The sequence below is a fragment of the Dendropsophus ebraccatus genome, chromosome 13 (genome assembly GCF_027789765.1).
Source record: "Dendropsophus ebraccatus isolate aDenEbr1 chromosome 13, aDenEbr1.pat, whole genome shotgun sequence".
Classification (NCBI taxonomy): Eukaryota; Metazoa; Chordata; class Amphibia; order Anura; family Hylidae; genus Dendropsophus; species Dendropsophus ebraccatus.
This window is the reverse complement of record NC_091466.1, coordinates 4,203,630-4,230,438: the sequence shown is the minus strand read 5'-3', so window position 1 is coordinate 4,230,438 and position 26,809 is coordinate 4,203,630. Positions and strand designations below refer to the sequence as shown.

Here is a 26,809-nt window from a genome sequence, read left to right as displayed (position 1 = left end):
GCACAGCCCGGGGTATGTTGTGCCCCCGCCGGGTGATGATGGCACAGCCCGGGGTATGTTGGGCCCCCGCTGGGTGATGATGGCACAGCCAGGGGTATGTTGGGCCCCCGCTGGGTGATGATGGCACAGCCCGGGGTATGTTGGGCCCCCGCCGGGTGATGATGGCACAGCCCGGGGTATGTTGGGCCCCCGCCGGGTGATGATGGCACAGCCCGGGGTATGTTGGGCCTCCGCTGGGTGATGATGGCACAGCCCGGGGTATGTTGGGCCCCCGCCGGGTGATGATGGCACAGCCCGGGGGTATGTTGGGCCCCCGCCGGGTGATGATGGCACAGCCCGGGGTATGTTGGGCCCCCGCTGGGTGATGATGGCACAGCCCGGGGTATGTTGGGCCTCTGCCGGGTGATGATGGCACAGCCCGGGGTATGTTGGGCCCCCGCTGGGTGATGATGGCACAGCCCGGGGTATGTTGGGCCCCCGCCGGGTGATGATGGCACAGCCCGGGGTATGTTGGGCCCCCGCCGGGTGATGATGGCACAGCCCGGGGTATGTTGGGCCCCCGCTGGGTGATGATGGCACAGCCCGGGGTATGTTGGGCCCCCGCTGGGTGATGGTGGCACAGCCCGGGGGTATGTTGGGCCCCCGCCGGGTGATGATGGCACAGCCCGGGGTATGTTGGGCCCCCGCAGGGTGATGATGGCACAGCCCGGGGTATGTTGGGCCCCCGCTGGGTGATGATGGCACAGCCCGGGGTATGTTGGGCCCCCGCCGGGTGATGATGGCACAGCCCGGGGTATGTTGGGCCCCCGCCGGGTGATGATGGCACAGCCCGGGGTATGTTGGGCCCCCGCAGGGTGATGATGGCACAGCCCGGGGTATGTTGGGCACACCATAGACACAGGACTGGGCTCCCTCCAGGGGAATGTATGGGGCAGTATACACTGTATAGTAGGGAGGCATGATAACTAAATGGCTCCTGGGTCTCCATGACAACTCTTCCTGTCACTTTACCTGGTTCCACCCTTCACACTGCATGGAGAGGTGACTGTATAGCCGCAGGTCTCCAGGCCTGGTCACCAGAGGCGAGGTCACGTGACACAGCCGGGGAGGGAAGCCCACGATCACCATGATAGCACCACTCACAGGGATTACATATCCCACCTCACTACAGGCTGTCCGGGGTGACAGCCCAGAGGAATGGACAGGTGACTGTCACCAAACCATGGTTGCCTAACAACCAGAATCATGGCGCCCGCATGCCGCCCGTCACGTGACTCGGACCCGCTCAGTCTCAGGTTGTGCGTGAGCGCACCTTCTGTCTCCGCCCTCTCCTGCCTCCCACCAATGAGGGAAGGGAAGGGTGCAGGGACCGAGAATGGAGGGTTGTCATTGGTACCGGTGTGAGAAGGGGCGGGGTCATAGGGAGGGGCTGCTGTGCGGCTGGAGGTGCAGCTCAGTATCAGGTTGGAGAAGACCCGAGTAGGAGCTGGAGAGGTGAGAGCGAGAGCGGGAGCGGGAGCGGAGGGGGAGGGAACCGGAGAGGAGGGGGCGGCGGCGGCCGGGCCTGAGCGCTGCGGTACCGGCTGCCTGTGCTGCTCTTATTGTGTGCGCTCTCTATACCCGTCCACCTGTCACTATATACTGTGTATACCTGTCACTATATACTGTGTATACCCCTCCACCTGTCACTATATACTGTGTATACCTGTCACTATATACTGTGTATACCCCTCCACCTGTCACTATATACTGTGTATACCTGTCACTATATACTGTGTATACCCCTCCACCTGTCACTATATACTGTGTATACCTGTCACTATATACTGTGTATACCCCTCCACCTGTCACTATATACTGTGTATACCTGTCACTATATACTGTGTATACCTGTCACTATATACTGTGTATACCCCTCCACCTGTCACTATATACTGTGTATACCCCTCCACCTGTCACTATATACTGTGTATACCTGTCACTATATACTGTGTATACCTGTCACTATATACTGTGTATACCTGTCACTATATACTGTGTATACCTGTCACTATATACTGTGTATACCTGTCACTATATACTGTGTATACCCCTCCACCTGTCACTATATACTGTGTATACCCCTCCACCTGTCACTATATACTGTGTATACCCCTCCACCTGTCACTATATACTGTGTATACCCCTCCACCTGTCACTATATACTGTGTATACCTGTCACTATATACTGTGTATACCTGTCACTATATACTGTGTATACCCCTCCACCTGTCACTATATACTGTGTATACCCCTCCACCTGTCACTATATACTGTGTATACCCCTCCACCTGTCACTATATACTGTGTATACCCCTCCACCTGTCACTATATACTGTGTATACCCCTCCACCTGTCACTATATACTGTGTATACCCCTCCACCTGTCACTATATACTGTGTATACCCCTCCACCTGTCACTATATACTGTGTATACCCCTCCACCTGTCACTATATACTGTGTATACCCCTCCACCTGTCACTATATACTGTGTATACCTGTCACTATATACTGTGTATACCTGTCACTATATACTGTGTATACCTGTCACTATATACTGTGTATACCCCTCTACCTGTCACTATATACTGTGTATACCCCTCCACCTGTCACTATATACTGTGTATACCTGTCACTATATACTGTGTATACCTGTCACTATATACTGTGTATACCCCTCCACCTGTCACTATATACTGTGTATACCTGTCACTATATACTGTGTATACCTGTCACTATATATTGTGTATACCCCTCCACCTGTCACTATATACTGTGTATACCCCTCCACCTGTCACTATATACTGTGTATACCCCTCCACCTGTCACTATATACTGTGTATACCCCTCCACCTGTCACTATATACTGTGTATACCCCTCCACCTGTCACTATATACTGTGTATACCCCTCCACCTGTCACTATATACTGTGTATACCCCTCCACCTGTCACTATATACTGTGTATACCCCTCCACCTGTCACTATATACTGTGTATACCCCTCCACCTGTCACTATATACTGTGTATACCCCTCCACCTGTCACTATATACTGTGTATACCCCTCCACCTGTCACTATATACTGTGTATACCCCTCCACCTGTCACTATATACTGTGTATACCCCTCCACCTGTCACTATATACTGTGTATACCCCTCCACCTGTCACTATATACTGTGTATACCCCTCCACCTGTCACTATATACTGTGTATACCCCTCCACCTGTCACTATATACTGTGTATACCCCTCCACCTGTCACTATATACTGTGTATACCCCTCCACCTGTCACTATATACTGTGTATACCCCTCCACCTGTCACTATATACTGTGTATACCCCTCCACCTGTCACTATATACTGTGTATACCCCTCCACCTGTCACTATATACTGTGTATACCCCTCCACCTGTCACTATATACTGTGTATACCCCTCCACCTGTCACTATATACTGTGTATACCCCTCCACCTGTCACTATATACCGTATCCCCTGTATATTACACCTGTCACTGTATAACGTATCCCCTGTATATTACACCTGTCACTGTATAACGTATCCCCTGTATATTACACCTGTCACTGTATACCGTATCCCCTGTATATTACACCTGTCACTATCTGATATGTTCTATAGAATTTGTCTCTCACAAGGGACGTTTCCCACCATAAATACTCCCCCCCCCCCCCCCCCCCCCCCCCCTCTCCATGATGTGTAGGTGATCAGCGGCAGATCAGATGCTTTTTGCCCCCACTGTATGCAAAGGTTTCCATCATGTCCTCCCTTTCCCTTCTTCCTCCTGTAACATATATAAAGGTTTCCATCATGTCTCCCCTTTCCCTTCTTCCTCCAGTAACATATATAAAGGTTCCCATCGTGTCCTCCCTTTCCCTTCTTCCTCCTGTAACATATATAAAGGTTCCCATCGTGTCCTCCCTTTCCCTTCTTCCTCCTGTAACATATATAAAGGTTTCCATCGTGTCCTCCCTTTCCCTTCTTCCTCCTGTAACATATATAAAGGTTTCCATCGTGTCCTCCCTTTCCCTTCTTCCTCCTGTAACATATATAAAGGTTTCCATCATGTCCCTCCTTTCCCTTCTTCCTCCTGTAACATATATAAAGGTTTCCATCGTGTCCTCCATGATAGTGTCCGCTGTATCACTGCACAGAGCTCTCTGCTGCCCCCTGAAGTACAGGAATGATGATGACATAGCTGCAGTCATGTCCCTATGATGTCATCAGACAGCAGCGGTGCTGACCCTTGGTTTCATTCATGTACAGACAGTCAGTTATAGTGTCAGCACTTCTATATATAGAGCATAGCTGTCATACATGATATCATTCAGCCCTGATGAAGAACGACGCCACCACCACATATGGGGCATAAAGTGGGGATTAGACAGGGAACTGCACCATCTCCCTGATGTCCGTCCCTACGTTGTCACCCGTCCTGGAGGGCTGATAACAGGGAGCAGTAGCTTGTGTCTCCCTACATTGTCCCCCGTCCTGGAGGGCTGATAACAGGAAGCAGTAGCTTGTGTCTCCCTACATTGTCCCCCGTCCTGGAGGGCTGATAACAGGGAGCAGTAGCTTGTGTCTCCCTACATTGTCCCCCGTCCTGGAGGGTTGATAACAGGGAGCAGTAGCTTGTGTCTCCCTGATGTCCGTCCTGGAGGGCTGATAACAGGGAGCAGTAGCTTGTGTCTCCCTGATGTCCGTCCTGGAGGGCTGATAACAGGGAGCAGTAGCTTGTGTCTCCCTGATGTCCGTCCTGGAGGGCTGATAACAGGGAGCAGTAGCTTGTGTCTCCCTGATCTCTGTCCTGGAGGGCTGATAACAGGGAGCAGTAGCTTGTGTCTCCCTACATTGTCCCCGTCCTGGAGGGCTGATAACAGGGAGCAGTAGCTTGTGTCTCCCTACATTGTCCCCGTCCTGGAGGGCTGATAACAGGGAGCAGTAGCTTGTGTCTCCCTACATTGTCCCCCGTCCTGGAGGGCTGATAACAGGGAGCAGTAGCTTGTCTCCCTACATTGTCCCCCGTCCCGGAGGGCTGATAACAGGGAGCAGTAGCTTGTGTCTCCCTACATTGTCCCCCGTCCTGGAGGGCTGATAACAGGGAGCAGTAGCTTGTGTCTCCCTACATTGTCCCCCGTCCTGGAGGGCTGATAACAGGGAGCAGTAGCTTGTGTCTCCCTACATTGTCCCCGTCCTGGAGGGCTGATAACAGGGAGCAGTAGCTTGTGTCTCCCTACATTGTCCCCCGTCCTGGAGGGCTGATAACAGGGAGCAGTAGCTTGTGTCTCCCTACATTGTCCCCGTCCTGGAGGGCTGATAACAGGGAGCAGTAGCTTGTGTCTCCCTACATTGTCCCCCGTCCTGGAGGGCTGATAACAGGGAGCAGTAGCTTGTGTCTCCCTGATCTCTGTCCTGGAGGGCTGATAACAGGGAGCAGTAGCTTGTGTCTCCCTACATTGTCCCCCGTCCTGGAGGGCTGATAACAGGGAGCAGTAGCTTGTGTCTCCCTACATTGTCCCCGTCCTGGAGGGCTGATAACAGGGAGCAGTAGCTTGTGTCTCCCTACATTGTCCCCCGTCCTGGAGGGCTGATAACAGGGAGCAGTAGCTTGTGTCTCCCTACATTGTCCCCCGTCCTGGAGGGCTGGTGGCATGGCGATCCTGCTGGCCTGTTACTTTGGCTCCTGGCCTTTTACACTCCTGACTCTATCAGACATTTACATGGTGCAGATCCTGGCCGGGAAGAGGTTAACAGCCGCTCCATGGCGGCTTCTCCTCCTGACAGTGAAACTAATGTCAGGGCAATGAAACCGGCCCATCCCTGCCGTCCTGATGGTGTCATCCGGAGAGCATTCCTCTGGGCGCAGTCACCATGGATCACCAGATCCAGGCTGATAAAATCCCGGCAGCTCCTGACCCGTCCGTCCTGGACCGCCGATGGTCACAGATTCTCCTGGTGGCTTTATAATGGGGACATCCTACCGTGATGATCAGGGTAGAGAGATGGCCACTACTGCTGCCCCCTATAGTAGATACACTGGACGCTCAATATCTGCCTGGGATCTTCCCTGTATGGACATTAGACCTGTGTCCCTGGGGCGTAGCCTAAAATCCAGTGATCGGAGCAACATAGAACGAGGCCTGGCCATCGGGGGAGAGACTAGCCAGGTCAGGATCTCGTGGGGTTCTCTCGTGTCTGTGTGTAAAGTATATGGAATGGTGAACAGAGTATACAGGGATAGGTGCGTAGAGTTTATGGGGAATAGTGCAGGGAGTGGTGGGATTGAGGAAGAACATCCAACGAGGGGGGAAGGGGTGGGCAGAGAGAGGTTTATCGACTAAACAGGTCAGAGGAACAGGAGGAGAACTGCAGCTGAATAAAATGCTGGTGTCCGACTACCATGTCCGACCCACAATTCACCGCTCCTGAGCACAGATAGAAGAGCAGGGAAAGTCTCCAGACACATTGTGTATGAGGGGAACAGAGAGGCAAGACTCCTGGGGTGAAAGAGCGACAACTGTACTGCTAAACAGTGAAGAAACATGGCCGGTCAGATGGATCTAGACTTCTGTGGAGAAACGTTACCCATCAGGTGGATCCAGGTCTCTGACACATGGCCGGTCAGATGGATCTAGACTTCTGTGGAGAAACGTTACTCATCAGGTGGATCCAGGTCTCTGACACATGGCCAGTCAGATGGATCTAGACTTCTGTGGAGAAACGTTACCCATCAGGTGGATCCAGGTCTCTGACACATGGCCGGTCAGATGGATCTAGACTTCTGTGGAGAAACGTTACCCATCAGGTGGATCCAGGTCTCTGACACATGGCCAGTCAGATGGATCTAGACTTCTGTGGAGAAACGTTACCCATCAGGTGGATCCAGGTCTCTGACACATGGCCAGTCAGATGGATCTAGACTTCTGTGGAGAAACGTTACTCATCAGGTGGATCCAGGTCTCTGACACATGGCCGGTCAGATGGATCTAGACTTCTGTGGAGAAACGTTACCCATCAGGTGGATCCAGGTCTCTGACACATGGCTGGTCAGATGGATCCAGATCTCAGTAGAGAAACGTAACAGGTTAGATAAATCCAGATCTCTGTGGAGAAACATGGCTTGGTCAGATAAATCAAAATCTTGGTGTAGGGAACGTGGCCGGTCAGACGAATCTAGATTTCTGTTAAGAAACATGGCTGGTCAGATGGATCTAGCTCTATGTGGAGAAATATGGCCGGCCAGATGGATCCAGCTCTATGTGGAGAAATATGGCTGGTCAGATGGATCTAGATCTTGGTGGAGAAACATGGCTGGTCAGATCGATCCAGATCTCTGTTTAATAATGCTGTTATTTGTATAGCGCGCACAGATTCCGCAGCACTTTACATAGTTTTGCCAATTATTGCTCCCTGTCCCCATTAGGGCTCACAATCTAAATTCACCTATCTGTATGTTTTGGGAGAGAACATACAAACTCTTTGCAGATGTTGCCCTTGGTGGGATTTGAACCCAGGACCCCAGCGCTGCAAGGCTACAGTGCTAACCACTGAGCCACCGTGCTGCCCTAACATGGTTGCTCAGATAGATCTAGATCTTGGCAGAGGGACGTGGCCAGTCTGATGGATCCAGATCTTTGTGGGAAATGTGTCCAGTCAGTTGGATCTAGATCTCTGGTCCTATGCTGATGAGGGATGGAAGGGGGGTGACACTGGCACTAGCATCATGAATTGATCAGCCATTGACGTTCTTTCGTAGAGATATGTTGATGCCACCAGTGACACTCTCTCATCCAGGACAGGTTACGGGTATTTGTTTGCAGTGATCTGTGCTGCAGACTATTTTTACAGCTTATACAGTCTCGACCAGGTGACACTATATATTGGAGGCTCCTGTAGACCTGTGATTGTGTAGTCCACCTCCCATAGTAATGTATACACCCACCCAGCGTTGATTCTGTCCGTACACAACCTCCAGGACTGAAGGTTGGCATCCCTGACCCGGTGCAGGAGGCCATGGAGCTGGATGTCACTTTCAGTTAAAGGGGTTGGCCACTTTATAGTAAAATTGCTCAGTGTACAGTATTGTATACTCACTGTATATACTGACAGCAGCTCTATGTACTCACTGTATATACTGACAGCAGCTCCCTGTGTACTCACTGTATATACTGACAGCAGCTCCCTGTGTACTCACTGTATATACTGACAGCAGCTCCCTGTGTACTCACTGTATATACTGACAGCAGCTCCCTGTGTACTCACTGTATATACTGACAGCAGCTCCCTGTGTACTCACTGTATATACTGACAGCAGCTCCCTGTGTACTCACTGTATATACTGACAGCAGCTCCCTGTGTACTCACTGTATATACTGACAGCAGCTCCCTGTGTACTCACTGTATATACTGACAGCAGCTCCCTGTGTACTCACTGTATATACTGACAGCAGCTCCCTGTGTACTCACTGTATATACTGACAGCAGCTCCCTGTACTCACTGTATATACTGACAGCAGCTCCCTGTGTACTCACTGTATATACTGACAGCAGCTCTATGTACTCACTGTATATACTGACAGCAGCTCCCTGTGTACTCACTGTATATACTGACAGCAGCTCCCTGTGTACTCACTGTATATACTGACAGCAGCTCCCTGTGTACTCACTGTATATACTGACAGCAGCTCCCTGTGTACTCACTGTATATACTGACAGCAGCTCCCTGTGTACTCACTGTATATACTGACAGCAGCTCTATGTACTCACTGTATATACTGACAGCAGCTCACTGTATATACTGACAGCAGCTCTATGTACTCACTGTATATACTGACAGCAGCTCCCTGTGTACTCACTGTATATACTGACAGCAGCTCACTGTATATACTGACAGCAGCTCCCTGTGTACTCACTGTATATACTGACAGCAGCTCCCTGTGTACTCACTGTATATACTGACAGCAGCTCCCTGTGTACTCACTGTATATACTGACAGCAGTTCACTGTATATACTGACAGCAGCTCCCTGTGTACTCACTGTATATACTGACAGCAGCTCCCTGTGTACTCACTGTATATACTGACAGCAGCTCCATGTGTACTCACTGTATATACTGACAGCAGCTCCCTGTATACTCACTGTATATACTGACAGCAGCTCCCTGTATACTCACTGTATATACTGACAGCAGCTCTATGTACTCACTGTATATACTGACAGCAGCTCCCTGTGTACTCAATGTATATACTGGCAGCAGCTCCCTGTGTACTCACTGTATATACTGACAGCAGCTCCCTGTGTACTCACTGTATACACTCACTGGCCACTTTATTAGGTACACCATGCTAGTAACGGGTTGGACCCCCTTTTGCCTTCAGAACTGCCCCAATTCTTGGTGGCATAGATACAACAAGGTGCTGGAAGCTTCCTCAGAGATTTTGGTCCATATTGACATGATGACATCACACAGTTGCCGCAGATTTGTCGGCTGCACATCCATGATGCCAATCTCCCGTTCCACCACATCCCAAAGATGTTCTATTGGATTGAGATCTGGTGACTGTGGAGGCCATTGGAGTACAGTGACCTCATTGTCATGTTCAAGAAACCAGTCTGAGATGATTCTAGCTTTATGACATGGCGCATTATCCTGCTGAAAGTAGCCATCAGATGTTGGGTCCATTGTGGTCATAAAGGGATGGACATGGTCAGCAACAATACTCAGGTAGGCTGTGGCGTTGCAACCATGCTCAATTGGTACCAAGGGGCCCAAAGAGTGCCAAGAAAATATTCCCCACACCATGACACCACCACCACCAGCCTGGACCGTTGATACAAGGCAGGATGGATCCATGCTTTCATGTTGTTGACGCCAAATTCTGACCCTACCATCCAAATGTCGCAGTAGAAATCGAGACTCATCAGACCAGGCAACGTTTTTCCAATCTTCTACTGTCCAATTTCGATGAGCTTGTGCAAATTGTAGCCTCAGTTTCCTGTTCTTAGCTGAGCGGAGTGGCCCCCGGTGTGGTCTTCTGCTGCTGTAGCCCATCTGCCTCAGAGTTGGCCGTACTGTGCGTTCAGAGATGCTCTTCGGCCTACCTTGGGTGTAACGGTTGGCTATTTGAGTCGCTGTTACCTTTCTATCAGCTGGAACCAGTCTGCCCATTCTCCTCTGACCTCTGGCATCAACAAGGCATTTCCGCCCACAGAACTGCCGCTCACTGGATGTTTTTTCTTTTTCGGACCATTCTCTGTAAACCCTAGAGATGGTTGTGCGTGAAAATCCCAGTAGATCAGCAGTTTCTGAAATACTCAGACCAGCCCTTCTGGCACCAACAACCATGCCACGTTCAAAGGCACTCACATCACCTTTCTTCCCCATACTGATGCTCGGTTGGAACTGCAGGAGATTGTCTTGACCATGTCTACATGCCTAAATGCACTGAGTTGCCGCCATGTGATTGGCTGATTAGAAATTAAGTGGTAACGTGCAGTTGGACAGGTGTACCTAATAAAGTGGCCGGTGAGTGTATACTGACAGCAGCTCCCTGTGTACTCACTGTATATACTGACAGCAGCTCCGTGTACTCACTGTATATACTGACAGCAGCTGCCTGTACTCACTGTATATACTGACAGCCGCTCCCTTTGTACTCACTGTATATACTGACAGCAGCTCCCTGTGTACTCACTGTATATACTGACAGCAGCTCCCTGTGTACTCACTGTATATAGTGACAGCAGCTTCCTGTGTACCTCATAGAGCTAATATCAGACTCCCCTCCTCCAGGCTGCCCTGCTCTGTGGTGTTTTGGTCCATAAGATCGCCAACATGGAGGAGCATGTGACCAGGCCCTGCCCCCCAGTGTCCACTACTGAGCCTGTATGTGCCTATGGAGGACACAGGGGGCGGGGCATGGTCACATGCTCCTCCATGTCAGCCATTTTGTGGACTGAAACAAAACAGAGCAGGGCAGCCCAGTCTGGGGGAGGGGAGTCTGATATTAGCTCTATGAGGTACACAGGGAGCTGCTGTAAGTATATACAGTGAGTACACAGGGAGCTGCTGTCAGTATATACAGTGAGTACAGGGAACGGCTGTCAGTATATACAGTGAGTACACAGGGAGCTGCTGTCAGTATATACAGTGAGTACACAGGGAGCTGCTGTCAGTATATACAGTGAGTACCCAGGGAGCTGCTGTCAGTATATACAGTGAGTACCCAGGGAGCTGCTGTCAGTATATACAGTGAGTACACAGGGAGCTGCTGTCAGTATATACAGTGAGTACCCAGGGAGCTGCTGTCAGTATATACAGTGAGTACACAGGGAGCTGCTGTCAGTATATAGAGTGAGTACACAGGGAGCTGCTGTCAGTATATACAGTGAGTACCCAGGGAGCTGCTGTCAGTATATACAGTGAGTACACAGGGAGCTGCTGTCAGTATATACAGTGAGTACCCAGGGAGCTGCTGTCAGTATATACAGTGAGTACACAGGAAGCTGCTGTCAGTATATACAGTGAGTACACAGGGAGCTGCTGTCAGTATATACAGTGAGTACAGGGAACGGCTGTCAGTATATACAATGAGTACACAGGAAGCTGCTGTCAGTATATACAGTGAGTACACAGGGAGCTGCTGTCAGTATATACAGTGAGTACACAGGGAGCTGCTATCAGTATATACAGTGAGTAGAGGGAGCTGCTGTCAGTATATACAGTGAGTAGAGGGAGCTGCTGTCAGTATATACAGTGAGTAGAGGGAGCTGCTGTCAGTATATACAGTGAGTACACAGGGAGCTGCTGTCAGTATATACAGTGAGGTACACAGGGAGCTGCTGTCAGTATATACAGTGAGTACACAGGGAGCTGCTGTCAGTATATACAGTGAGTACACAGGGAGCTGCTGTCAGTATATACAGTGAGTACACAGGGAGCTGCTGTCAGTATATACAGTGAGTACACAGAGAGCTGCTGTCAGTATATACAGTGAGTACACAGGGAGCTGCTGTCAGTATATACAGTGAGTACAGGGAGCTGCTGTCAGTATATACATTTAGCACACTTACTAATACTTTGTACTGACCTATTTTACTATGAAGTGGCCGACCCCTTTAAGCTTTTTGGCTCCTGATAATAACCATGGTGTCTGGTTGATGAGTCAGTTGGCTCTCGGAGCTGCTGAAGGTGAGGGGCCTTCACACCACCTCAGTGTCCTATGTGTCTTGACACAAGACTGGTGAGGTTAAAGAATCTCCCAACCTGGATGTAGAGAGGTTTCCGGCTTCTTGTCCTTTCATGAATGATCTGGACGCTACAGGTGATCCTGAGGCTCATGCCCTGCTGTTCCTGGGTTCCTTTCTTTCCTAGAGGATGTCCAGCTGACTCCCCCATACAGCTCAGCACAGGGTAGGAGCCACTTGCTTCTACGTGGCTGTCTTGGTGAGGATCATTCACCTTTTGGTAACATTCGGTTTTCTGCTCTTTCCTCACCTCTAGGGGACAGCTCACATCACTCCTGAGTGTATTCTCGTGAAGTGCATTGTTAAAGTCCATGACTGTCCTCCGCTGTAATTCCGCATTCGTTTCCTAATCGTTCAGTGAAATTCCACATCGTTCCTTCATTTGCTATGATCAGTTGGAGCAAACTCGTAAAATCGTAGTGATGATTGTGACTGACGACTATCATTCTGTGTAATATGGTGAAGAATTTCAGGTTAACGATAAACAATCTAATTTTCGATCTTTAATCGTTAAAAATCGCTTTATCTAATAGGACCCTTAGGCTGTGTTGTGGTGCCGTATTGGAGAACATGTGACCTGATCTTCAGGGGTTCAGCAATGGCCTCCTATCCCCCAGGAGCATTCACTTTGCTGCATTTTTCAGCTATCTGTGTAGGAAGTTGCCAACGCTGGTTGAAACACCGGCTTTTGTCACGCCAGGCCCGTCTGTTTGTTGGTTCATATGCCGTCTTCTGTCATTCGGGCCCATCTGTTTGTTGGTTCAGAGGCTGGCTTTTGTCAGGCCGGGTCCATCTGTTTGTTGGTTCATAGGCCGGCTTTTCTCAGTCCGGGCCCGTCTGTTGGTTCATAGACTGACTCTTGTCAGTCAGGGCCCGTCTGTTTGTTGGTTCATAGGTCGGCTTTTGTCAGGTCGGGCCCGTCTGTTGGTTTATAGGCTGGCTCTTGTCAGTCGGGGCCTGTCTGTTTGTTGGTTCATAGGTCGGCTCTTATCAGGTTGGGCCCGTCTGTTGGTTCATAGACTGGCTCTTGTCAGTCGGGGGCCCGTCTAATAGTTGGTTCATAGGTCGGCTCTTGTCAGGTTGGGCCCGTCGGTTCATAGGCTGGCTCTTGTCCGTCGGGCCTGTTTGTTGGTTCATAGGCCAGCTCTTGTCAGTCGGGCCTGTCTGTTGGTTCATAGGTCGACTCTTGTCAGGTTGGGCCCGTCTGTTGGTTCATAGACTGGCTCTTGTCAGTCGGGGCCCGTCTAATTGTTGGTTCATAGGTCAGCTCTTGTCAGGTTGGGCCTGTTGGTTCATAGGCTGGCTCTTGTCCGGCGGGCCAGTTTGTTGGTTCATAGGCCAGCTCTTGTCAGTCGGGCTCGTCTGTTTGTTGGTTCATAGACCGGCTCTTGTCTATCGGGGCTTGTATGTTTGTTGGTTCATAGGCCGGCTCTTGTCAGTCGGGGCTTGTATGTTTGTTGGTTTATAGACTGGCTCTTGTCAGTCGGGCCCGTCAGTTTGTTGGTTCATAGGCCGGCTCTTGTCAGTCGGGCCCGTCTGTTGGTTCATAGGCTGGCTGCCGTCAGTCAGGGCCCTTCTAATTGTTGGTTCATAGGTCGGCTTTTGTCAGTCAGGGCCCTTCTAATTGTGGGTTCATAGGTCGGCTCTTGTCAGGTTGGGCCTGTCGGTTCATAGGCTGGCTCTTGTCCGTCCGGCCTGTTTGTTGGTTCATAGGCCAGCTCTTGTCAGTCGGGCCTGTCTGTTGGTTCATAGGTCGACTCTTGTCAGGTTGGGCCCGTCTGTTGGTTCATAGACTGGCTCTTGTCAGTCGGGGCCCGTCTAACTGTTGGTTCATAGGTCAGCTCTTGTCAGGTTGGGCCTGTTGGTTCATAGGTCAGCTCTTGTCCGGCGGGCCTGTTTGTTGGTTCATAGGCCAGCTCTTGTCAGTCGGGCCTGTTTGTTGGTTCATAGGCCAGCTCTTGTCAGTCGGGCCTCTCTGTTTGTTGGTTCATAGGCCGGCCCTTGTCAGTCGGGGCTTGTATGTTTGTTGTTCTCCATGAATGTGAGTTGTTCTCTGTGAGTAATGATAGATTAGGAGCAGATAAACGCCCGACCAAGGTTAATTGCAGGTTTCCCGGAAGAGGGAGGGGGGACTTGGTAAGGAGACTGTGTACGTCATAGTCACACGATACCCCAGGTTCACACCATGTTATCAGAGGGGTCTAATAGGTATGGATCTTACATCAACTATATATATGCACACTATCTGGCGGTGGATCCCCTAAAGATAAAAGGAATGAGCCAGTCCTTCTGTATGCAATACGTCAGGGAGGTTCGGAGGCCTCCATACTCTTTAGATGGCCAGCTATAGGTGGTGTACCGAGGGGTCCGGAGGCGGCTTATTCCCCTCTCCCCGTGCACGCTGAGCCTCTGATTGCTGGCCATACTTGGCAGCCGCTGAGCTATTGTGTTATGCAGGTGGAGAGGAGTCGGGCTTAACCCCTGAGTAACCAGTGGAGGAATGTTCAGCAATGTGGAGCATTCTCCCCCTCCCCCTGTTGCAGGGTGGAGTATAGATATAGTGTTACTCCGCATCCTTTATCAGCATGGCGGCAGCCTGGATAAGAGCAGCCGGGGAAAATTCCTCACACATTAAACATTCATAGTGACTCACAACAGGTCTCTAATGGGGGGGGGGGGGCTTAGGATTTCTATATTTCTGTAATATTAGGGACCCCAACCCCTAACTGTCTGAATGTAGAGACCCCTATGTATAATGTTACAGACCTCTATAATTTATCTCTATTGATGACTTTGGTTGCAGATCTGCTTCAGTGTGCACTTTTTCTGGATATTCTTTTGTTTACTTTAGATCCTAAAATCCGCACTGTATGTCTGGTTCTATGACGGGGGGTGTTTGGGGACGAGGGGTGTCCGGGGTGGGAATGACCCCTATGGTCACTATGTGGCTGTGCGGTGGGTTGGAGATCACCATAGTGTATAGCGCTTAGTATAGTAAAGTCTCCTCTATTCATCCGCTGCCAGCTATAAACCACAACAGACTTTGTGAACCGGGATTGTTGTTATCTGGCAGGGCTGGTGGCGGGTGTAATGATTGATGGCCGCCTCGCCCCTTGTGGCCCCAGAGGATGATGGACTTGATGTAGAAGGTTCATCAGTGATTGTGATCCTGTTACTTGCACTTTGTCCATGGTGTGTGCTTTGTTGTAGCCATGGAGCTTTCCTTGGCCCAGGAGCTTGCACTTTACCATGTCGTGTGTTTGTCATCCGGAAGCTGATGAACGGCCAGCATAGTTTTTCCTGTTGCAGGGCGGCTGTGCTGGAATGTGATGGGTTAAACACTCGGCCGAGCTCTGTCAATAAGAGCAGGTAAATAATCTGTCTGCAGAGCGCGGTTGTGTCCTGGCTGCAGAGCGTCTCATGGCTGCCGCGGGGTAAGAACCGTGTCAGTTAAGTGTTACAGCGCAGGCACCCCCTGCACAGCGATCGACGAGCTCTGGGGACGCTGTGACTCTCTGTGACTTCTATCACTGCTGTACACCTTGCTGCAGGTGTACACGTCTGAGAGCTTAGGGGGCGCTGACAGCTGTTCAGCTTTCTGTGAGCGTTTTGGTGACTGGTATAAAGTGTCTGAGTGCCCAAATTGTGGGTCAGGTGGGGGCTGCCAGGGGTTGTGCGTCTTACAGATTCTTCTATTTAATAACACAGTACTATCAAAGCCCTGGCACCATCCTTGCCAGCCCTCCGAGCGCCCCGACTCCACTCCCTCCGAGCACCCCGGCTCCACTACATCCGGGTGCCCTGGCTCCACTACATCTGGGCGCCCCGGTCCTGTCTCCTCTGCCCTCCTGCATCTTCGTCCAGGCCCCTCTCCCCTCGGGCGCCCCGGTCCTTGCTCCTCTCCCTCTGGGCGCCCTGGTCTTGGCTCCTCTTTCTTCGGGCATCCTGGTCCTTGCTCCTCTCCCTCCAGGCGCCCCGGCTCCTCTCCCTCTGGGCGCCCCTGTCTTGGCTCTTCTCCTTGCGGTTGCCCTGGTCTCTGCTCCTCTCCCTCTGGGCACCCTGGTTTTGGCTCTTCCCCTTGCGGGCGCCCCGGTCCCGGCTCCTCACTCCTGGCTCCTCTCCCTCTGGGCGCCCCGGTCTTGGCTCTTCTCCTTGCAAGCTCCCCGGTCCCGACTTCCCTCCCTATGAGTGCCGGAGCTCCCTGCTGGCTCTGCTCTGAAGTTTGTCAGCATTGGTCGCTCATGTTGACATTTCTTGGCTGGTGAAAGGGATATGTAACCCACTGAGCAGTTTCACCTGGGCGGAGGAGTGAGATCTCAAAGCACTTCCTCTCTGGAGCGCGGCAGGTTAATGATCGACGTTGCCAGGAATGTCTGTGAGGTGTGTGCGGCGCACCTTCACCCTCCACACACCCGCAGCCCTATCACCACATGTGCACCTGTAAGTCTTCTTAGCATCTTTCCTGGAAGCTGTAGTTCTTGTTACTGGAGGAATTGGAGGAGGACTTTGGCTGATAGGACGGGAGAATTGTCTCCCATACACGGGTGAGTACAGTTTATTGTCTCCAATAACCCGTTACATTCTGATTCATGGTGTTTCTAGGAGTAGGAACCAGTGTAAGTTAGTGGGTTGTTGGGGTGGGGGTGATTGCGGAGCCGGGGACATTGAGGTTATTTTTATACAAGGGTCATATGGAGGGGAAGGTTTTAAGTGAATCTATAATATAGGGTGATGTATGTGTTCAGCTGTAGAGGTGGTGGCCTGATGGTCCTCGTCCGTGGTGATTCCTCTCTCCGCATCCATTGTATGGTTTTGTGCAGGCTCCGCTCAGCGAGCGATTCCTGCTCATTCTCAGCCGCAGTCATTTATTTTAGAGCACGAGACGAGAAAAGCCGCGGAGATAAGACGACTTCATGTGTAAATTACCATCAGCAGCTGCAGAGATCACAAGTATCCCACATCTTATCTCCTGCCAACAGCCGCGCAGCCCTCCATACTGTACATTTATATGGAAATGGCTGCAGCCAGCCGTCCTATGATGTTGGAGGAGAACGTGGTGAAGCACTCATCAACACTGTCCTGATGACTAGAAGACTTTGCTGCATCTTGTCACCGTCAGAAGACACCTTGGAGGAGTCCCGTGGGGGTGCCCACATAGTGGCATCAGCCTGTGCCCTTAGATGAAGTGTAGTCAGGTGAGAGACGACAACATGGAGGGCGGTTCTTGGACATTGTGCACGCACAGGTTTATCGTGTCGTCTCTCATGGCTGTATAGATCGACCTGAAGTACAATGTGGGAATCCTGAGAATTCAGCTGATAGCCGATAACAAGAGATAGAAATACAGCCATGGGAAAAATGCAGCGCACCCAGTTTGTATCTGTACATGGCTCCGCCTACATCCAGCAGCCATCTTGCTGGAGGCAGAGACACCCTTTCTTGTTTGGCTGGTTGTTCATTTCCGGTATTTTGCCTTTGTTTTTTTCTCATGCCACGATGGCCGGCGCCCTGTGTATTGCTGTAGCTTGCAGTCATTGCCCTCTTCTCATTGTGTCCTGTAACTTTTTTTTTTTTTTTTTTCCCCAGACAAGTGAATTGAACGGCGAGTTCATGGAGATATGGCCGACCAACAAATGCATGTGGGCCAGGGTGTCCAGATCCGTTTTATTGACAACCTAAAAGAGAACACGAACACAAAGACAAGGAGCATAAGGTCCAAGCATGACTCGTATGGGGTGGCCATCCGCGTTCAGGGCATTGATGGTCAACCATTTGTGGTTCTCAACAGTGGAGACAAAACTAAATCTTCATATGGGGTTCAGATCAAAACTAACAACACTTATGGAAACTCCTCCGCTAACCCCACGCCTGAGTACCAGGGACTCAGCACCAAGGCAAGCCGGACAGTCCGCTCCATTAGTTCAGAGTCAGATGTGCCAGAAAACCCCTATGGCAATAGGACCTACCCCCAAACCGGTTCTCAGTACAGCAGTACCTCCGACGAGGAGCAGAATGCTAGACCACGCAGCAAGCCCCGGGCCCTACAGCCGGCACGCAAGGAGGAGCTCCGGAGGTCCCAGTCCCATGGTTCTCTGATGGATGCTGAATTAGAGGACTCCTATGGCTATGATGGGCACTACAGTGAGCGTTCCTCCACCCTTGACACCACATACTCCCAATCATCTGGCAGCCGCGGAAGCCTAAAGACGATGGGCACTGGAGAGGTAACAACTGGGAAGTATAAGCCGGCAACAAGTCAACAACCTACCTCCTTCTCATCTTCACAGAAAAAGAGCGGCTTATCGATGTCGTCCTCGCCAAAGTTGTCAAGTGAAGACATAGACACGAAGCCGCTCTCCTCCGTGGATTCTCTTATCAATAAATTTGACAATAAGGTTCAAATGAGAGGAAGGACAGCAAGAAGAAGCCAGGCCCTAAAAGATGAGCGTAAGAGATCACAGAGCCTGGATGGACGGAAGTCTCACCAGGACACGGCAGACTACAGAGAAGTGCAGACCTCTGAAAGGAGCATGCGGCAGGAGCGCGGGCAGAGTCGCCCCTCAGACAGCCACTCGTATGATAGAGCTTCCTTGGAGGGAGACAGCATCAACAAGACCAGGCTTACCAAAGAGTGGCTGGCGCAGACGGTGGAGGAGCCACTGACTCAGTCCCAGCAGAGGACGGTCCAGGCAGAACTGCAGGTATTGTGACCTTGTCCTTTCAGTGTAATTATGCATTTGTGTCTCCCTGCATCTCACGGACTGTTTCCTCTTCTCGTCTTATAGCTGAAGAGTACTCCGGACCTACTGAAGGACCAACAGCAAGATGACCCCACTCGTGAGATGATCTACAGCATCCTCCGGGACGGGTCAGTGCTGCTAAGCACCATCTTTACTACATGCTCTGCGTCATAAGTGTCCAAGTGTTAAATGCATTTTATTATCTACTTAGGTCTAATGATAGTGACACCTTTCTACGGAAGAAGACCAGCCTCCTCCTCGAAAAGATTCAGTCCTTCCAAGTATGTATGAAAGAGAACTGTCTGTAACCCTTTGACTTTCTCAGCTCCCTCTACTTGACTTCCTTTGGATTACAAAGTTGGCTATGGACGATCGTAGCAGCATGTAGCTTAGGCCTCATCTCACTGCTGCAATCTGTAGCTGGGCTGCCGGTGGTGATATTCTGATGTCTGGGCTGTAGCTGGGCTGCCGGTGGTGACATTGTGATGTCTGGGCTGTAGCTGGGCTGCCGGTGGTGCTATTGTGATGTCTGGGCTGTAGCTGGGCTGCCGGTGGTGACATTGTGATGTCTGGGCTGTAGCTGGGCTGCCGGTGGTGCTATTGTGATGTCTGGGCTGTAGCTGGGCTGCCGGTGGTGATATTGTGATGTCTCGGCTGTAGCTGGGCTGCCGGTGGTGCTATTGTGATGTCTGGGCTGTAGCTGGGCTGCCGGTGGTGACATTGTGATGTCTGGGCTGTAGCTGGGCTGCCGGTGGTGACATTGTGATGTCTGGGCTGTAGCTGGGCTGCTGGCGGTGACATTGTGATGTCTGGGCTGTAGCTGGGCTGCCGGTGGTGACATTGTGATGTCTGGGCTGTAGCTGGGCTGCCGGTGGTGCTATTGTGATGTCTGGGCTGTAGCTGGGCTGCCGGTGGTGATATTGTGATGTCTGGGCTGTAGCTGGGCTGCCGGTGGTGCTATTGTGATGTCTGGGCTGTAGCTGGGCTGTTGGTGGTGCTATTGTGATGTCTGGGCTGTAGCTGGGCTGCCGGTGGTGATATTGTGATGTCTGGGCTGTAGCTGGGCTGCCGGTGGTGCTATTGTGATGTCTGGGCTGTAGCTGGGCTGCCGGTGGTGCTATTGTGATGTCTGGGCTGTAGCTGGGCTGCTGGTGGTGACATTGTGATGTCTGGGCTGTAGCTGGGCTGCCGGTGGTGCTATTGTGATTTCTGGGCTGTAGCTGGGCTGCCGGTGGTGACATAGTGATGTCTGGGCTGTAGCTGGGCTGCCGGTGGTGATATTGTGATGTCTGGGCTGTAGCTGGGCTGCCGGTGGTGATATTCTGATGTCTGGGCTGTAGCTGGGCTGCCGGTGGTGACATTGTGATGTCTGGGCTGTAGCTGGGCTGCCGGTGGTGACATTGTGATGTCTGGGCTGTAGCTGGGCTGCCGGTGGTGACATTGTGATGTCTGGGCTGTAGCTGGGCTGCCGGTGGTGATATTGTGATGTCTGGGCTGTAGCTGGGCTGCCGGTGGTGATATTGTGATGTCTGGGCTGTAGCTGGGCTGTTGGTGGTGACATAGTGATGTCTGGGCTGTAGCTGGGCTGCCGGTGGTGACATTGTGATGTCTGGGCTGTAGCTGGGCTGCCGGTGGTGATATTGTGATGTCTGGGCTGTAGCTGGGCTGCCGGTGGTGACATTGTGATGTCTGGGCTGTAGCTGGGCTGCCGGTGGTGATATTGTGATGTCTGGGCTGTAGCTGGGCTGCCGGTGGTGATATTGTGATTTCTGGGCTGTAGCTGGGCTGCCGGTGGTGATATTGTGATGTCTGGGCTGTAGCTGGGCTGCCGGTGGTGATATTGTGATGTCTGGGCTGTAGCTGATGGTGACATTGTGATGTCTGGGCTGTAGCTGGGCTGGCGGTGGGGACATTGTGATGTCTGGGCTGTAGCTGGTGGTGACATTGTGATGTCTGGGCTGTAGCTGGGCTGGCGGTGGGGACATTGTGATGTCTGGGCTGTAGCTGGTGGTGATATTGTGATGTCTGGGCTGTAGCTGATGGTGACATTGTGATGTCTGGGCTGTAGCTGGGCTGGCGGTGGGGACATTGTGATGTCTGGGCTGTAGCTGGTGGTGATATTGTGATGTCTGGGCTGTAGCTGATGGTGACATTGTGATGTCTGGGCTGTAGCTGGGCTGGCGGTGGGGACATTGTGATGTCTGGGCTGTAGCTGGTGGTGACATTGTGATGTCTGGGCTGTAGCTGGGCTGCCGGTGGTGACATTGTAATGTCTGGGCTGTAGCTGGTGGTGACATTGTGATGTCTGGGCTGTAGCTGGGCTGGCGGTGGGGACATTGTGATGTCTGGGCTGCCGGTGGTGACATTGTGATGTCTGGGCTGTAGCTGGGCTGCCGGTAGTGACATTGTGATGTCTGGGCTGCCGGTGGTGACATTGTGATGTCTGGGCTGTAGCTGGGCTGGCGGTGGGGACATTGTGATGTCTGGGCTGCCGGTGGTGACATTGTGATGTCTGGGCTGTAGCTGGTGGTGACATTGTGATGTCTGGGCTGTAGCTGGGCTGGCGGTGGGGACATTGTGATGTCTGGGCTGTAGCTGGTGGTGACATTGTGATGTCTGGGCTGTAGCTGGGCTGGCGGTGGGGACATTGTGATGTCTGGGCTGTAGCTGGTGGTGACATTGTGATGTCTGGCCTGTAGCTGGGCTGCCGGTGGTGACATTGTAATGTCTGGGCTGCCGGTGGTGACATTGTATGATGTCTCTTTAGGCTTCCCCGGGAGAGGACACCAGAACATTGGTCTCTCAGAAGAAGGACCTGGAGAGGAGAGTGTCTGAGCTTCAGCAGCAGCTAGACAGTGAGATGAAGGTAAGAGGAGACTGCTGCCACCAGGTGTCTCCATATAATCCAGACATTACCGAACCATTCTCTCACACTCTTGTATCTGCCATTATTCAGCAAAGAATGAGGCAGGAAGCTTCTCTAGATCGCCCAAAGGCCTCGACCCAGAGACTGGAGATCCAGCTGGAAGAGGCGAGAGAGGAATGTAAGAAGCTCAAGGAACTTCTGGAAAAAAAGAAGAATGAGCTGAACGCCATGTCTCAGGAGTAAGTCCCAAGTGTCATGTGATGATATAAATATTGGGGGGGGGAGCAGATCTATCTCATCTAGTTACATAAACTCGTCTCAGGTTCTGCTAAAGTAGAGAAGAATAGACATTTATAGCTTCCTGTGATAGGGTCACCTCAACTCTGGTCAATATTCCTTGCATTTTATGTCATAAACTGGTGCTAGAAGTATGTATTATACCGTGTCTGGCGCCACCTGTAGGCGCTTCATGTGTACTGTTGGTGAGATGATGCTGTAAGGTGCATTTACAGCAATAAAGCTGCATAGGCTATGGCGCAGTATTATAATTCTGTATTGAACCAGAGGGTTCTGAAGTTTTTATTGAGGATGTGCAGCACTGCCTTTGTATCTGCAGGGGTGCGCTGTACGTGACCTGCAGAAGCATGACCTTTTGTTGACTCCCGCTCTGTGTTTTCAGGTTGATTGAAGTGCGGATGAGCAAAGAACAGGTGGAAACTAGACTGCGGTCCCTGGAAGGAAAGCTTCAAGATACCAAGGAAGAGATTAACCAAGTGCGCTTAACAGGAGCCAGTGGGGATAAGCATGCGCTGCTGAAGGTAACCTCTCCTCCTGCTCGCCTTTCCCTGGTCACACCTTGGCTTGCTTGAGCTGCTGCCATTAGAGCCTGTTTTACATTGCTGGCTAAAACAGAGCCTGTGCCTCCTCACCAAGCCCTGTATATACCCTAGTGTATAAGATGTCAGCGCCCAGCAGATCGGCTTCATTGTAAGCCAGGCCGTGAATGGTGTAATCCTCACCAGGGTGGACGGGTCGATCGGTGCCATCTGTATGAGATTCCGATCTGCGCATGTCAGCTCCCACCAAACTCACTCCGCCCCTTTAGGAGCTGCAAGAAATGCAGGATGAGTTGGATGCGGTGCTGCAGATACGCTACAAGCAGGATGATCTGCTAAGACAGAAGGAGCGAGAACTCACAGCCCTGAAGGGGGCGCTAAAAGATGAGGTGGCCAACCATGACCAGGAGATGGAGCGCGTCAGGCAGCAGTACCAGAATGACGTGCAGCAACTAAGGAAAAACATGGACAACGTTTCCCAGGTACCAGCGAGGGATAGGGATATAGCCGACGGTCTTTGTGTGGCTTGTGGTGCTGCGGGTGGCTATGCTGCGGTGGTCTCTCTACTTGTCTACTCCTCGCCCTCTTTCCATTAATCTCCATTAAAGCCTTATACTGCATCCAGCACCATTCCTCATTCCTCTTTCCTCTATAACTGTTTCAGCATGTTGTTTGTCCCATGTTCATTGTACTGTTTTCTGTATCCAACCCGTGTTGGTTGTACTGTTTTCCGTATCCCTCCCGTGTTGGTTGTACTGTTTTCTGTATCTGTCCTATGTTCGTTGTACTGTTTTCTGTATCCCTCCCATGTAAGTTGCACTGTTTTCCGTATCCCTCCCATTTTAGTTGTACTGTTTTCCGTATCTGTCCTGTGTTGGTTGTACTGTTTTTCGTATCCCTCATGTGTTGGTTGTACAGTTTTCCGTATGCTTCCCGTATTGGTTGTACTGTTTTCCTTATCCGTCCTTTGTTGATTGTACTGTTTTCCGTATCCATCCTGTGTTGGTTGTACTTTTTTCTATATCTGTCCTGTGTTGGTTGTATTGTTTTCCGGATATCCGACCTGTGTTGGTTGTGCTGTTTTCGGTATTCGTCCTGTGTTGGTTGTACTGTTTTCCTTATCCGTCCTTTGTTGATTGTACTGTTTTCCGTATCCATCCTGTGTTGGTTGTACTTTTTTCTATATCTGTCCTGTGTTGGTTGTATTGTTTTCCGGATATCCGACCTGTGTTGGTTGTGCTGTTTTCGGTATTCGTCCTGTGTTGGTTGTACTGTTTTCCGTATCCCTCCCATGTTGGTTGTGCTGTTTTTCTTATCTGTCCTATGTTCGTTGTACTGTTTTCTGTATCCCTCCCATGTTAGTTGTTTTGTTTTCCATATCCCTCCGTGTTGGTTGTACTGTCTTCCGTATCCCTCCATGTTGGTTTTACTGTTTTCTGTATCCGTGTTGATTGCACTGTTTTCCTTTGTTGTTTGTACTGTTTCCCGTATCCATCCTGTGTTGATTGTACTCTTTTATGTATCTGTCCTGTGTTGGTTGTCCTTTTTTCCGTATCCCTCCTGTGTTGGTTGTACTGTTTTCCGTATCCATTCTGTGTTGGTTGTACTCTTTTCTGTATCTGTCCTGTGTTGGTTGTACTGTTTTCCGTATATACGACCTGTGTTGGTTGTACTGTGTTCCGTATCCCTCCCGTGTTGGTTGTGCTGTTTTCCGTATCCGTCCTTTGTTGGTTGTACTCTTTTCTGTATCTGTCCTGTGTTGGTTGTGCTCTTTTCTGTATTTGTCCCTTGTTTGTACTGTTTTACGTATCCGTCCTGTGTTGGTTGTACTGTTTTCTGTATCTGTCCCTTGTTGGTTGTACTGTTTTCCGTATCCGTCCTGTGTTGGTTGTACTGTTTTCTGTATCCCTCCCTTGTTGTTTGTACTGTTTTCCGTATCCGTCCTGTGTTGGTTGTGCTGTTTTCCTCATCTGTCCTGTGTTGGTTGTACTCTTTTCTGTATCTGTCCTGTGTTGTTTGTACTGTTTTCCGTATCCCTCCCTTGTTGGTTGTACTGTTTTCCGTATCCGTCCTGTGTTGGTTGTACTCTTTTCTGTATCTGTCCTGTGTTGTTTGTACTGTTTTCCGTATATACGACCTGTGTTGGTTGTACTGTTTTCCGTATATACGACCTGTGTTGGTTGTACTGTGTTCCGTATCCCTCCCGTGTTGGTTGTGCTGTTTTCCGTATCCGTCCTGTGTTGGTTGTACTCTTTTCTGTATCTGTCCTGTGTTGGTTGTACTGTTTACCGTATCCCTCCCGTGTTGGTTGTGCTGTTTTCCGTATCCGTCCTTTGTTGGTTGTACTCTTTTCTGTATCTGTCCTGTGTTGGTTGTACTCTTTTCTGTATCTTTTCCGTATCCGTCCTGTGTTGTTTGTACTGTTTTCCGTATCCCTCCGTTGTTGGTTGTACTGTTTTCCTCATCCGTCCTGTGTTGGTTGTACTCTTTTCTGTATCTGTCCTGTGTTGTTTGTACTGTTTTCCGTATCCCTCCGTTGTTGGTTGTACTGTTTACCGTATCCCTCCGTTGTTGGTTGTACTGTTTTCCTCATCCGTCCTGTGTTGGTTGTACTGTTTTCCTCATCCGTCCTGTGTTGTTTGTACTGTTTTCCGTATCCCTCCCTTGTTGGTTGTACTCTTTTCTTTATTTGCCCAGTGTCCCCAGCTGTCGTTACCTTTTTTCGTTCGCCCAGGATCAGCTGAGTCTGGAATCTGAACGGCAGAAGATCAACCAGGTTGTGAGGAACCTGCAGCGCGAGGTGGAGGAGAGTAGCGAAGAGATCAACCAATGGAAGGAGATGTTCCAGAAGAATAAAGAAGAGCTCCGCAAATCAAAGGAGGAGTGAGTACAGAGAGGGGAGGGCTGTAAGACCCCAGAGTAGTGTCTGGAATCCATGGCTGCCATGCTGCTTATGGCCTAATGAATCCTTATATCCCTTGTGCATAGCGTTCCTCTTTACTTTCCAGGAGTAGATGCAGAAGATGCTCAGCAAGGGATATATAGTTTATGGAGAGTAAGGATGAATGCACACAGGACAGATTACATGCAGTAACAATCTGCAGGTTTGGGGTAGATTTTACTCTCTCCGTTGTTTTCAGTGGGGAATCGGTGACAGCAGGTCTGTCTCGTGCATTTACTCTGAAACTCATCCATAAGTTCTTCCCATGAGCAGAGATGGCTGCGGTCACGTCTGCGATGCCTTATGGGTCCTCAATAAATCCCAGCTTGTGGTCCCATTTAGGTGAAAGGTTGGTTGTTTTGGGTAGGTGTTGTATCTCTGGATAGTCATTAGGTTATGGGCCCTGGATAGGTGGTGGTCCCCATAAAGGCATCAGCTTATAGTCCTGGTAGGCGTTGGGTTGTGGTCTTGGATAGGTATCAGCTTGTGGTCCTTGGGTAGGTGTTGTGTCCCCCGATAAGCATCAGGTTATGATCCTGGGTAGGCACTGTGTCTCTGGATAGATGTCAGGTTATGATCCCCGATAAGCTCCAGACAGTGGTTCCTGGATAGTCATCAGATTACAGCCATCAGTTTGTGGTACTGGATAGGTGCCGTGTTCCTGGCAGCTGTCGGGTTGGGCTCCACGGTTAGACATTGTGTCCCTGGATAGGCATCAAGTTTTGGTTCTAGGTAGTTGTCGGGTTGTGGTCCTGGTTAGCCATTGTGTCCCCAGATAGGCATCAGGTTTTGGTCCTGGGTAGCCATGAGATTTTGGTCCCTGGGTAGGTGTTTTGTGCCTGGCTAGGCCTCAGGCTGTGGTCCCTGGCAGTCACCAGGTTGTGCTCCTGGTCTCACAGGATTTTCTTTGGTGCAGGGTTTTGCAGTTGAAGCTGGAGAAAGAAGAGTTTGAAGATGAGCTGAACGAGATGAAGAATCGCTTCTCCCTGGTGCAATCTGAGCTTTCACATGTAAAGAAGGACGCGGTGGATTCCGGAGAGGTGGAGGTCACCAGGAAGGTTTGTCATCTTTCTCTACCGCAGCCACAGAGCAGCTGTCATCTAGTCAGGTTCTCCTCATC

The 26,809-nt window shown here is 50.8% G+C and overlaps 1 protein-coding gene across 5 annotated transcripts in view; it reads left to right on the top strand.

Moving 5' to 3' along the window:
* The first annotated feature begins 1,451 nt into the window (after positions 1-1,451).
* The window catches only part of CGN (cingulin), a 47,403-nt gene continuing 22,045 nt past the window's right edge, over positions 1,452-26,809 (top strand). Inside the window, exons 1-10 of one of the 5 annotated variants that reach the window (XM_069951408.1) lie at positions 1,452-1,494; positions 17,893-19,007; positions 19,092-19,174; positions 19,258-19,327; positions 21,814-21,912; positions 22,003-22,151; positions 22,592-22,730; positions 23,018-23,230; positions 25,483-25,631; positions 26,606-26,747. In XM_069951408.1, coding sequence (XP_069807509.1) covers positions 17,925-19,007; positions 19,092-19,174; positions 19,258-19,327; positions 21,814-21,912; positions 22,003-22,151; positions 22,592-22,730; positions 23,018-23,230; positions 25,483-25,631; positions 26,606-26,747 — 2,127 coding nt within the window. In that variant the 5' untranslated portion in view covers positions 1,452-1,494; positions 17,893-17,924. Of the gene's footprint in view, positions 1,495-15,490; positions 15,676-15,719; positions 15,741-16,652; positions 16,851-17,892; positions 19,008-19,091; positions 19,175-19,257; positions 19,328-21,813; positions 21,913-22,002; positions 22,152-22,591; positions 22,731-23,017; positions 23,231-25,482; positions 25,632-26,605; positions 26,748-26,809 lie in introns of those variants that run through there. The other 4 variants (XM_069951409.1, XM_069951411.1, XM_069951410.1 and 1 more) reach the window with 4 other exon arrangements.